The sequence below is a fragment of the Astatotilapia calliptera genome, chromosome 13, assembly GCF_900246225.1.
Source record: "Astatotilapia calliptera chromosome 13, fAstCal1.2, whole genome shotgun sequence".
Lineage (NCBI taxonomy): Eukaryota > Metazoa > Chordata > Actinopteri > Cichliformes > Cichlidae > Astatotilapia > Astatotilapia calliptera.
In genome coordinates, this window is record NC_039314.1 from 3,738,392 (window position 1) to 3,751,980 (window position 13,589).

The 13,589-nt window shown below is 43.5% G+C and overlaps 1 protein-coding gene across 1 annotated transcript; it reads right to left on the bottom strand.

Annotated features, from left to right (window-relative positions):
* Positions 1-634: 634 nt before the first annotated feature.
* rel (v-rel avian reticuloendotheliosis viral oncogene homolog) lies at positions 635-13,573 on the bottom strand. Its single transcript, XM_026190527.1, has 11 exons — positions 13,139-13,573; positions 12,685-12,723; positions 10,965-11,104; positions 10,709-10,857; positions 9,824-9,915; positions 3,899-4,039; positions 3,117-3,221; positions 2,719-2,937; positions 2,557-2,622; positions 2,382-2,456; positions 635-2,297 (listed from the first exon to the last, which is right to left on the bottom strand). The coding sequence occupies exons 1-11, from the start codon at positions 13,143-13,145 to the stop codon at positions 1,468-1,470; spliced, it is 1,863 nt and encodes a 620-aa protein (XP_026046312.1). The 5' UTR covers positions 13,146-13,573; the 3' UTR covers positions 635-1,467.
* Positions 13,574-13,589: the final 16 nt, after the last annotated feature.

Genomic DNA, 13,589 nt, shown 5'->3' on the forward strand with positions numbered 1-13,589 from the left:
ATAGGTGGATTCACGGGTGGTAAGTCCAAACGGTGCAGAAACCAACAGTCCTGTCTGCCTCTTCATTCTGGTGCCAACTAAGAAAGGAGAGAGGGCCAGCGGCAGTCACCATTTTTAGATTCCACTGGAGGTTCGTTTTAGACGGGATGGATCGGGACTTAGCCCGGGGATGGGCAGAGCTCCTAACTCCGGCCGCCACAGTGTTGTGCTTCACACGCGTAGCCATAATCTCGGCGTCCCGGGGACATAAGGCACCACCCTGCTGCCTCTCAATCCCCTGCCGTGGGCCTCTCGGCGAGGAACTACCTTCCGTCAACACCAACACGGACCTCTCTGCTCAGCCCCGATCACTCTCTCCAGTGCGCGGTCATCCGCGATCTTCGGTCTCGTTCTCCTTTGCCGCACGCCTTGGGCCTCTGTGCCGCTCTGCGCGGCCGTCGCCCACACTGGTTACCACACCATGTCTCTCCCCTTCTCTCTCTCACGCTCTCTCTTATTAAATAGCTGTTGCCAACCCCAGGTGTGCCAGGTTAATGATCAGGAGGGGCGGTGGAATGGGCATCCTCCCAGAACAAATCACATAACAAAACAAAAGCATGCAAAAACCCAACAAAATAAAACACTACGCGCTAAAAAAATATCAAAGAATAAAACACATCACTACATGCAAGAAAATAAAAATACCAAGTTAAACTTTGTCCATTCCACTTTATGACATACAAAAACAATAAATTTACTCCTTTGTTTTCTCAAGATCCAAGAAACCTCAAACAAATCATTTATGTTACAGTATATTGGTAGTAATTCTAACTTTACAAAAAAATATTCAAGAAAGAAAGTAGTACATTCACTTCCTCAAAGGCATAACTTTGGCTTGGAAGCCAACGCTACTGTTTTTTTCTTTTATAGTCATTAAAAACATGGATCGTCCACTTAAAGATCCTACCCCCTAAAGAGACCAGATGAATCACTTCAACTGACTAGTATGGTGAACACCAGCAGCTGAAAGCTGAACCCCCACAAATAAAAGGCTTGTTAGACAAGCAACAACAAATCACAGGTTACAAGTTGGGGCTGAACTTTACAGAATCCCACTGTACAGAATTATGAAACAATGCATCACCAATTTAAATAGGACAAGCACTGGGAATAGCTTGTCTCCAGTTTTTCAAGAAACTAAATTTACCTGATAATGTTGATGACTAACTGGAAGTAAAGACCAACCACAAGGTACCATGTTGTTAGAATCAGAATCAGGAAGTACTCTTGCTAACCAATCAAGTGATCAGTAACCAGTTGTATCTCTGCGAAACATTGCCTAAGGCTGACTGACTGTCAATCGTTTTGGTCCCACTGAGGTAACAACCCAAGCAAAGGCCTACTGAGCATAGCAGGGCCAGCGTGAGTAAAGAAATTTCTGCTCTCCTTTGAGCTGCTACTGTTTAAAAAGAAGAATTTGAGCAGCTTTCAGTCATTTTGATTCATCCAGTCCTCCAAAGTTGCATAGTGGGCTTCTGCAGTTGTGCCGTTGTTTACGTAAGGACTATGGAGATTTTTGATGGCAGTACCGTCTGGCCGCATTGGATCTCTGTTGGTGCCATTGCTCATTGGACGGGGCAGCAGGTTAGTATACGTATTTCCTTGACTTGGGGACTGCATGAGGGGAGTATGGCTCTCTTGTCCCACTGAGATCTGGGACTCCTGTTTCAACTGGAAGCACGGCTGAGGTGCTCCCGCCATGTTCTTCAGAAAATCATTCTCTTCTATTCCCTCTAAGAAAGGGAACGACCCTACCCCCTGTGATCCCCCTCCACCTCCAGATCCATTAAAGGGGTTCGGAACTGAACCCATGGTAGTAAAATTGGACCACTGAATACCTTGGTTCTGGCTGACCAGATGGTTCTGAGCTTGGTTTGGAGTTTCTGATCGGAGCTCCTCCCTTTGATTCTGCTGGTGGAAGAGCTGCTCTGGTTCTCTCATTACAGGGGCTTGAGAACCTGTATCCAAGCACTGCAGGTCCCGCATGGAGAGCTGAGGGAGGGCATTGTTCTCACAGCTGTTGTGGTCCACACGGTGTTGGTAGCTGCGGTTCGGTGGCTGTTGCCTGCTAACAGGACGTGGCAGATTGCTGGCACCTGGGTTTATGGTGACTGTGTCCATAGAGAGCGTTGGATTGGAATTCGCCCATGCATGGCTTAATTGTAGATTGGGTGCCATTAGATTCTGAGGAGCCTGTTGATAGGCTTGGGTGAACATAGAAGGTTGCTGTTGTTGTCTTGGGTATGCATTGCCCATGTCTGTAAAAAAGAAAAGAGTTTTAGTTTCACAGCAATGAAGTATATCGCCATCCTCCTTTTTATGATGACTTCAAACGTAGTTACCTCTTTTCAGGTGACTCATGGTACTCTGTGGTACTGCCTTGGGCCTATTCATTGTCAGACCGCTAAAAGGACCACCTAAAAAGAGACGGGAAACCTTAGCTGCGATGCAAACTTCGCAATCACAAGTAATGATATCACATGAGGTGTACTATATATAAATTGCCACATTGCTTACCTGACAATCCCGATATCTTCATCAAGTGCTCTCTTCTGCGCTTTTTCTCATTGTATCCATAAGGATCTGATGGAAAAACAACAATATTAACACTACGTGAGTCTAACCGAGAACTAGGTGCCACTAGTAAGCCCCCGCAGAAATAAAGCGATTGCTGCTCACCTTTGTCATCAGGCAGATACCGGAAATCCATTGGTTCACTGACTTCCTGATCAGAGGGCCGGCGTAGCTGCATGTGCACGGTCACCGAGTCCGTTATGGACGTGTTGTGGTAGGGCGGAGTCTTGAACACGATGGCAACTTGGCGATGAACATCAGCCTGAGAAAAGGAGCCTTTGGCCTCCCAGCCATCAGGGGAGAAGAACCGCACCTCAATGTCATCTGGAGCAATACAGGAACAGAAAAGTACATCAGCATGCAAAGAGACAGGCACTATGGGTGTGGGAGGTAAACTAAATCAGTGGACTGAATAAAGATGAAGAAAGAGAAAACAGATGCAAATAAATTTAGTACAGTGTGCAAAAATGCAAAGGTCTATAGTGCAGAACATTTTGATGTACCTTTTTGTACTTTGTCACACAGTAGGAAGATTTCGTCTCCTCCTCTGACACTTCCGCTATTTCTGTTGACCCGGCAGATCCTCAGCTCTGCAGTGTTTGGGGCCCCTGGTAATACAAAAAACAAGTTCTAAACACACAACGCAACAAATACTACAAGTTACAAGTTGCTCAGTACAAAAACAATATAACCAGGATCTGCTTTTGTTGACACGGTGGGCCTAGCTTAAAAAGCTGCCTTGGTTTTGAAGAACAATCCTCATTCAGTTTACAGCTAAAGCTTCAGCAGGTTGAGTCACATGTCACATGCCTGGAGCGAGAAGAGGAAGTGCTCCATGGTAACAGTGTTGTTTGAAGGTTGGTGTGTATAAAGAACTTCCCCTTTCTGTGTGTTTGTGTATGTGTGGAACAGTGAACTAGTTCACCAACTGCAACACTTGAAACACTAGTGGACACACGTACACAGGTCTTGCAAAAAGCACTTGCATTCACATATGCTGCAGCTGCTGGTACACACTGTATGTACAAACACGACTACATGTGTCACTTCTCAGTACTTACACAGTACTGTTATACTCACACAGGAAAGGGAATTAAGTATGTACTTAATCTTATATAATCACTTCTTGAAGTCTGCTGTTATCTGAACTCTACAGGTGTACAAAGCTGACCTTGGGGAGCCCGTGTACTTGTCAGGGCAACTATACGGCTATTTCATTATGTTCTCATGCAATTGCATGATGTGACGTCAGTGTATTTGACACAGACGGCGCTCGGTCACTCACTGTTGTCGTAGATGGGGTTGGTGACGATGGGGTTAAGCGCTCGGGTGTAGTGGCCGTTCTCATCCTGCAGGAAAACCTGAATGCACAGGCGAACCACATTCAGGTCGTACTCCTCTGTCTGCAACAGCTGCTCCCGTGGCACTACGATAAAACACACATCAGTTAGATGAAGCTGGTAATAAAGCAAACATTCAGAAATATAAACTAAGAAACATTTACACCAGACTTTCCCTTTAAAGGGCCAGTGCAAGTATTACCTGGTGGTTACTGTGGACCTAATTTGTAGAGACTGTTAGCACCCTTAGCACCTACCAGGTTACTGGCAAACCAGCAACATTTAGAGTTGCAGTTTGTTTAATGTCCAGCCTTTTCTTTTTTTTTAAATATAATTTATATTTGTGTGGAGCACAGCTCTTAAGGATGGATGACACATAAATTGAAACGTAACATGTTCTAGTTTCTCTGACTTTGCCTATTTAGCATGGGGATAAAAATAAATGCCAGTCATTATGTCTTTTCTTTTTTGTTTCAGTGAAACAATATTTCATTATAAAAAAAAAGCTAAAACCTGCAAACTGGATAAACATCGGTCATTGTGACTAGTAAATGTCATCTGCTATTGGCTCACTGATATAGGTTACCTAGCTGCACACTGAAGTACCGACATATTTCAAACCATCAGCACAACTAAATACTTGCATTTCAAGTGCACACCATTGTTGAACAGACGTTATTACAGCAATAACAAAGGCATGCTATAAGCATACGCTCCTGCTTTGAGAAACAGGCAGACAGTGTAGTTATGCAGTCACATCTGTAGGCTGTCCACAAAACCTCACCTTTGGATCAACATAAAAACGTCACAGATAAGCTTTTTCAAACGTCCTCAGCCTACATGCTCATCTGCATCACCCGCCTTCAGAAGCAACACGCAAACACACACACACATAACACACACTCTATACTGAGAGACGCCCACGTGCCGACACACGCACGCATGCACAGAGCAGGCTTTCACATCTACCTACTTTCTATCTTCCGTGCTCATGAGGCCATCCCCACCTACAAAGTGTCGCCACTGTGACGCTCCACACGTCACCTCAGAGTGGAAACAAGTATGCGCCTCTGTGTGTGTGTGTTTGAGTGTCTACACCGCACATAAGTAAAGAGATGAGACTCTCCTGCACGAGTGACCAGGGAGCCTCCTGACGTATGTGAAAGTGGTGTGACATGAGAAAATATCTTATAAGCTTTTTAGTTTTGATTCTTTAGTAGCGTCTTACTCTGTATACTCAAGCGTGATCATTTTTTTGTTATTTTAGGCATATAAGGTGGCAATTATATGTGCAAAACCCAAACAATACAACTGCAGTCACACATTAGCTGTGTAGGGAAAGTCGTCATCCTTAGTGGGCATGCTGAGTGCCAATAGTGAGCCAGCTAGCTCTCCTGCTCTGTCTCTGCATGTGCTGCTGGCACCGGACATTAATCTTCTCTAGGTTCACAGTCTGCTTGTGTTTAGTCAGAAGTAATCAGATTCATGCTGTGAATCTGACTTGATTTCATAGCAGTAGAAGCAACAAGCAGGGAAGAACATGACATGTGCCTTGATGTGTTTGTTTGTTTGGGTTTTTCTGAGCCAGAAGTGGGCTCACACCAGGTTGCTATGAAGAGGTAAATTAGCTAAACACATAAAGAATTGTTTTATGGACACCATGACTGCAGCCCGTAGTAATGTTATTGTCATTGTTGAAGTTTTAACGCAAGAGTCTGTGCTAATTGACTTGCTTTTCCGCACCTTTTCGCCTGTGTGCATGACTACCATTCAAGAATTTTGTATTTATGTGGCATAATTAATACGAAGCATTTACCCGATGAGGGATTTACTGTTAGTTTAAAAAAAAAAAAAAAAACTTCATCGGCACAGTCAGATTAAAAAAAAGCAAATTCCCTATAATGCTTCTTTCTGGTCTGGTGCCAGTGTACTCTATCAACGTAACAAAACATTATTACAAGAGAGCCTCTAGAAGGAGGTAGCGTAGGTCTCCTCATTGAGAATGCACGACAAATCCTGCTAGCTTTGGACGTCTAATTGGTCTCAAATACTCTGTTCTGCGGTGTGGAGCACTGCTCTGTTGTGCAGCTTTCTGTTGGGTCATCAGGTTTGCCTACTGTAGGTGGCAGAGACACGCAGTGAGTGGAGAAACTGAAGGAGGGAGAAGTGAAGACGAAACCGTCAGAATAAATATTGATGGAACATGCTGTGTTGGTCTGCGTGAGTGTTGGTGGAGTGTCGCTGACAGAGGGAGAAGCTTGGACGGACAGGTGCAGGAAAGTGGGTTGTAGGTAGCAATGGTGGTTGATGTTTGAGAGTGTGTGGTGGAAAGAAACTGGGCCCAGGGTCATAAGATACACTGGGCTGCAAGGGAGGGGGGGGTGGGTCATGTTCAGTGACAGCGGAGGGGGGGGTTGCAGGTGGTGGGGGTGGTATGTGGCTCCGAAGGGGGGGTGTTCAGGGTAAGTGGTTATTATGACTGTGAGAGCAGAGTGTAAAAGTGAGAAAGACGGGGAGGCAGGTGCCAAGTCTCACCACAAACAATGTCTCCACTGCATGACTCACAATTTCACCACGTTTTAGGACGTGGAGCTTTTGTGTCTGGCTGAGGCTGAGGCAGTCGCTACATGAGAAGTCTGCTGTTGCATCATATAACATTATATGAACGTGTGTGCATTTACAGCACATGAGGAAGTTTCGTTAGGGAACAAAAATAAAAGCGGACCGTTTGGAGCCGAACATGATGGAAGTTAGTTTAAAGGACAATCACTGCACCTTAATCCTCTTCGGTAAAATGTTCATTTTTAAACAGCTTATTTCTAATAGAAAACTACTGTCTGCAGTGCACTGGCAAATGTGTACATGTCCACTGATATTCAGACATAATTTCACAATTAAATCTGCAAGAAATTGTGATCGTGCTGTGGCTGAATCCGATAGAGTTGGGATAAAAGCAGGATCTGTGAGATTTTCAGTTTGCGAGAAGAATGGTAAAATTCAACGCCGGTAACTTCACAAACAAAAAAATCAAAGCATGTTTAATTGAGTAGTTTTCCACTTGTTTGCAGAAGATATTTCAAAACCACAGGCTTCAGCAGAATTGTACAGGCACTTATCTGAAGCCCCGCTGTGCATTTTCTTTGGTTGTCAGTGCGGTTATAGCCACATGTATTTCTTTGAATTAATATGGACGTCGTCTTACGGCAGATTTATGTCCCGTGTGAAATAAACAAACACTTGCCAGGTGTGCAACCACAATGTTAGAATGTGACGGAGCGGTACTACAGAAAAATCTACTACGCCCTACTCAGGATGGCTGTTTGTCATCACTCGTGCAGGTGAGGGGAGCTTTGGGCCAAGAACGGACAGTGCTCACAGAGAGTCTTTTGAAAGTGCAGATGCATGTATTCACAGACAGGGAGGGGAAAGTGCCTCCAACCCCCCCTACCCACTCCACCACACCCCATCCTAACACAGGAAGCAGCTGAGTTTCAGAGCAGAAGTGAACTTAAGAGAAGGGAAGGTTTGAGCCATGTGAAAAAAAAGAGACATCAAGCTGTCCATCGCACACGTCTGTGGCAATAAATACGCCGAGTTTCTGCAGCTAAGGACATTTTAACACAAGTGCTTATAGTGGGGCTTCTATATGGCCTGACACAACAAGTAGCTCAAGTCTTTTAAGGGCCAAGTGGCTATTAACAGGGGTAAGAAACAGAGATATGATCATATCTGAGTCAGTGTTGACAGGTGCTAAAAATGTCAGCCAGGCTTACTTTTCATATCGTGCAGGACACATCTGTGTCACTTGCATATTTTGGTCTGCGAGAGCGCTCAGGCTAAGACAATTATCAGGTAAAAAGACTACAAACAAGTAAAAGATGTGCACTTTACAGCAGGCCCGGTTTTAGTAATTAAAGGCAATTCAAATTGCTCTTTATTGCCACTTGCTACCATGCAAATGTACTCAGTGCACTTACACGGTTTCTTTTCTATAACAACTGTGAGAGCTGAGATCTAAACAAAAGCTAAAAGCACACTCCCTCCACAGTTTTACAGACCTGTAAAGCACCCTATTCTACTTTTATCATCATCTCTCAGGGCTGGGGAACCCCCTCGGTCCACCCCCTCCCCCTTTTAATGAATCCTGCATTCCCAGCTCTCACGTGGCATCTCTGCACTGTGCTGAATTGAGCAACTGTAACAAAGAATGGGGAAGTAGCTCAACGCCTGTTTGTACACGAGAAGTGTCTGTCTGCTCTGGAGGACCGCAGAATGAAAGCACAGAGAGGAAATGGCATTGCTGTAGATAGCGCGGTGGCAAGAGAGCGGATTTGTGACTTGATGTTAGGAAAATCTGCTAAACTGCCTGAGAACTAGGTCAACCAACATTAGAAAACAATTCTTGTGAATTGTTTTTGAAGCTGCTTAACAGTAACAAGATCAGGAAAAGCAGCAGCAACAGGATTGATATTTATATTTTACCCACATACAATTCCATTTGCTGTTTTGTCAACTGCTGACTTTAGCGTGGATCATCCACTGGGGAGATGACAATATCAGCTAACATCAGGCTGGATATTATACCAGCAAAACTCTAGTTATTTATCTATTATTTCAATCACACAAGCGTTTGCACTTTTATTACACTTTAGCTGTAGCTACACATAAGAATCATAAAGCTAGCAAAGAATCTCTGTATGTACATTAGTGAATATTACCTGCTGCAAATGTCTGGTTATACACAATAACTCTGAAGCAGAAATACCACTGAAGTTAGCTGGATGTGTTACTGGACATAATGCTGGACAGGTTTCTTTGAAAGGTAACAGTCTTCACCCGTTGCCTACTGGTGGTGGTCAGAGGGCCCGGTGGCGCCAGTGTCCGGCAGCCTCGCCTCTGTCAGTGCGCCCCAGGGTGGCTGTGGCTACAATGTAGCTGCCATCACCAGTGTGTGAATGTGTGTGTGAATGGGTGGATGACTGGATATGTAAAGCACTTTGGGGTCCTTAGGGACTAGAAAAGCGCTATATAAATACAGGCCATTTACCATTTACCATTTGTTTTAATTTACATATTGGCGACACAACAAATGCTAGCCTTATCCTCTGGAGTACTAACACACTGCTTAGTAATTTACTTTTTGCTAAGAAAGAGTGTAAAAGACTCCAAGACATTCTGTAATTACTTTTTACCAAGTCCTGTAAAGCTCTGTTAATTTACAACTCCGCTGACTTGTTTGATACTTTATTAGGAGCTAGAAGGTTATTAGCCTGTTAACTACTACATGTTCTTTTAGATTAGTCCCTTGGGATTGAAAAGAGGGATTATATGAATAACTCATTTCAAATTCTGCTCGATGGGCTACTATTAAATTAAAAAAACCAAAAACATTTGCAATCATTTATGGTTTGCAAGCCTGCAAAGATTGACATATAGTTTCACAGAGCCGCTAGCATTGCTGTACACTCAGAACTGAGATTAGCTTAACTTTACACGGCTAATTTGGATTAGCTCATTTTCATGGCTGCAAGGTGCCTGAATTTAGGCCCATTAAGGCAATAAAGTCAACTTATTTTCCAGCTTTTACAAATAAAGGTAACATACAAATATGAAGGCTGTCAATTTAACTTAAATGATTCTATTTGGGGGAAATTGTACGGTTTGGGTGAGTATTTTCAACTGCGGCTTAATACACATTTGGGTTTCAATAATAAATATGTAAATAAGTAAATATAACATATCTACCAATTTTTTTTATTCAGTTTTTTTTTTCATTTTTGTCTAAAAACATGTTTTTTTCTCTCAAACATAAATAACACTGACCCTTGATGTAGTTATAGAGCCACCGTATAAAAATTCAGAGCACTCACCATTGAAAGGGTTGATTCCTCTGGTGATCCTCTGTATGATGGCCTCTTTCACTTCTCTCCTCCTCACACACTGGATACCCAAATTCTGGAAACTGTAAGAAATTAAAAAAAAAATGTCATGAGGAAAATGACAGCACTCAAACATGCTGAATAAACCCTGAGTGAAGGGATCTCTAAAACTGTAAATGAACTCAATGATTTTGTTGTGCTTAAAGGTCAAAGTAATGACGCAATTACTCTCACCTATCCAGTCAGACCGGCACATTTTTCAGTAGTAAAGAAAACATTCAGTAATGAATCTACTGGATTAATTCTGTTTGTTTACCCAGAAGGCCTGAAATTCAAAATGATTCTGTATTTACTACAGAAGTCTGTTTGGGATTTGCAAATTATACACACCAAAAGATACTGACTCATTCACACACTCACACACATGCTCCAGCACTCACACACGCGCAAAATTTTGTTTTCTCTCTCTAACACACAGCAAATATGGGTGATGTCACTTGGGGAATTCCCATATTGCCATCCTCACAGACATGGGTCGACAAATATGCTTTGTGTGTGTGTGTGTGTGTGTGTATGTGTGTGTGCAGTGTGCTGTAAGAGTTTCTTCAGCTGTGTCTGAGAGGACATCAGTTTACACATGATGCCTCCCGAAACCATCAAGCGAAAGACGAAATACTGTTAATAGAGAGCAATTCGGTTGTGCAGTGAGTGGCTCTGTGAGTGCGTCACAGAGAGAGTGGTTACTTATTTCGGTGAAAGTGTGCTGATTAAGATTGAGACTAGGGCTCTCAACGATAACAACTGGCAGCGAAGTAAGCAGACGCTGATAAAGAGCGAGTTTGGACAGGTGGAGGCGACCGTGGGAGGAGCACTCACGCGATCACTCTGCGGTCCGGGCCAAACTCGGCCTCGTAGAATCCATCTTTGCAGTCCTTTCCCACCAAGTCGTGCGGATGTGGTCGGTACGGCTCGTTCTTCGTCACCAGGTAAACGCGCACCTTTCCCTTCCCGCAGTAATTCAGGATCTGAGGAGAAGGAGGAATGGTGTGCGTTCAGACGCATGTAGAAAGACACATGCTTAGGTGCTTCTACGCACAAATACACAGGTTACACAGGAGGATTGGGGTCGAACCTGCAGGCTGGGGTACGTCCTGTTGTTGTCAGAGCTCTTCTCTCCCGGGATGCTTCCGGCTGAGCGACCCTCACATTTGTACCTGAAGCGCATTCCTCTCTGCTTGGGCTGCTCGAAGATCTGAATCCCTGGCTCAGGCACTAAGGAGGGGGTGACAACAAGCAGACGATAAACAGATTTGATAAGACGACAAAAGAAAACCCGAGTGTGAATCTGACACAGTTATCTGCTTTAGTTTTTTCCTGTTTGGGCTGCCACATGAGTGGTTTGGTGCTGGGAGGCAGGGGGCTCAAAACCTACATCTAACACTCAAATTTCTTTTTCTCAGCAAACATTTCGACATGTCGCAGCAGTAAAAATGCAGCTGTACAGGATAAAAAAAATTGCTGGCTGCTTTCCATTTAGCTGCCTCAGTTTCAGATACAGTCATTGCCTTCTTGGGAACCATGATTTTAGTGACACCTGAACCTTTCCCACTATGTCGAGCCTGCTGTGAAAAAGGTTTATTATGGTTTAATACTAATCTTTAAGTACTGGTCTATGAACCTTAAAAGGAACCTATTAGGCCATTTCCTTTTTTTATTTTATATACTCTAACAATTGTGAACCTTCATATTAAATCTAGTGATTTACATCAGCACATGTGTAAATTTTTACTTCAGACTGCTTTTAAGGCTCCATTTTAGAAAGTTCATCTTGGCTCTGTGTGATGTCACTGAGAGCATCTATCCCTAATATGGTCATCTCATGCAAACAGTTCTGGCTGTGCGCACCTACTGCTGTTCCCTTTCTGAGGGGCAGCAAATGTCTCTTTACACGAAAAGGGCCTAAAACAAAGGGCCTGCACCAGTGTGATATTAAGAGGCATTATTTTGAGAATCAAATCATGTTAAGCTATTTCAGTAGAATCTGAGACTAAAAATATGGAAATTAGCAGGTCTGTTAGAAAGTGATTTCTACATACTAAAGATTGCTGCATGAACAGACCTATTGAATTCAACCCAGATGTGTAGAAATCTTTCAGCTTTCAAACAACTTAATGCTGATAGGACGTGACTGCAAATCTTAACACAAGTGTTAACTCAGAAAAGCACATTTCAGCCGTTCGGCATAATGACATGGCATGAAATTTGTTTCCTCAACCTTTTTTTTTTTTTTTCTGGGAGGAAATAAAACCGACCCCACATGATGCCCGTGCAAGAGAGGAACTAAAACTGATCCGGGAAGCGTTTCAGTTTTTGCTGTACACTGTTTCCACTGAAGTAACAACACAAAACGTGGTTATTTTTGGACATGACAGCAAGCACACAGATCAGAGTGCTGCTTGTTATTCCGGCAGGCCAGTATGAAACAAGTCAAGTAACATTTTTGAAATGATTAAGAGAAAAAAAAAGGAAAAGAAAAGAAAGAAAAGTGGCCCAGTCAAGTTTTGCCCTGATCACTTTTCAGTGACTGAAAGATCATGAGGCTCAAGCGCACTCACTACACACTATATAAACACACAGACCGGTAAAGACAAAGATTACAAGAACCTCAGGCTCTCTCACATCCTTACAACATAAGTCTGAAAATACAATGCTTACCAATAAAACAAAAAAGAGGAAGTGAAAAGACACTGTTCAGTGAACCATCACCCCCCCCAAACACACACATTTCTGCACTTTTAAGTTTTAACCTGTGAAGACTATTTTTGTCAGGAGCACAAATGAAATTGACTTACGTAGGTGTGCTTCGTCCCGCAGCACGGAGGACATAAGAACTGGGGAGGAAAATGTGACACAGAAAAAATTTAGGCAAATAGATATCCAAATCACACACAGAGGAGTTGTTCTGTGGCAGTAATGGCGCTATTGCTAAAACTGGTCTTGTAAGCCCAATCAGTTTAGCTAAAGCTGCCCAACCAATAACACTGCTAGTCATGCAACAACGAGGAAGTTCACAGCATTCAGCAGTGACAGTACACACAACCAGTGTCGAATACTATCAAAGTCAAGAGTAAGTACTCCAGTTCGTGGTGATACTGTACAGCACGATGACCTATAGCCAGTACTACATTTTCGACTTTTTGACTGACACAGGTACACAGGTGTGGTTATTACCGTTTGTTTCCTACCCGCTCACTCTACACGTTTATCGCTGTTATTACACAGGAAATAAAAGGTGTTGCTACTCACCGTCCATGATGCAAACACTCTTTCACTCTGTCACGGGTTATTGTGTCTTGGAGAACCTCGGGCTGAATGAGTGACAGCGGGCAGAAAACTATTTTTTGTCAAGACACTAGCGGGGGAATTCCCGTCCGTCACATCTGATCTAGCCAATGAGAAGCTTCCGTGAAAAAAAGGGGCGGGGTCCAGACGATTCACTCTCAACTATGCCTCCTCCCTGCCCGGTCGCTCGAGGAAATGCACGGCGCGGTCCACGGGGGTCGTTCCTTCAGGGCTGGAGGTTAAAGTGGGTGGCGGAAGTGCGAGAATGAGGGTGGGCTCATACGTAAAGAAGAGCCACGCAACAGCAGCCGCAAATAAAGAACACGAAAAATTAGAGATAATAGAGATAATAGATATCAATTAGGGAGCACCACACGCACAGCCACTGTGTGTTTACATATACACACTGTTATAC

Coding starts and splice junctions, on each gene's coding strand:
- rel (XM_026190527.1), bottom strand. Junction 10,858..10,964: donor GGACGTACCCCAGCCTGCAG/GTTCGACCCCAA, acceptor CCTTCTCCTCAG/ATCCTGAATTACTGCGGGAA. Junction 2,623..2,718: donor GTATCTGCCTGATGACAAAG/GTGAGCAGCAAT, acceptor TTTTTCCATCAG/ATCCTTATGGATACAATGAG.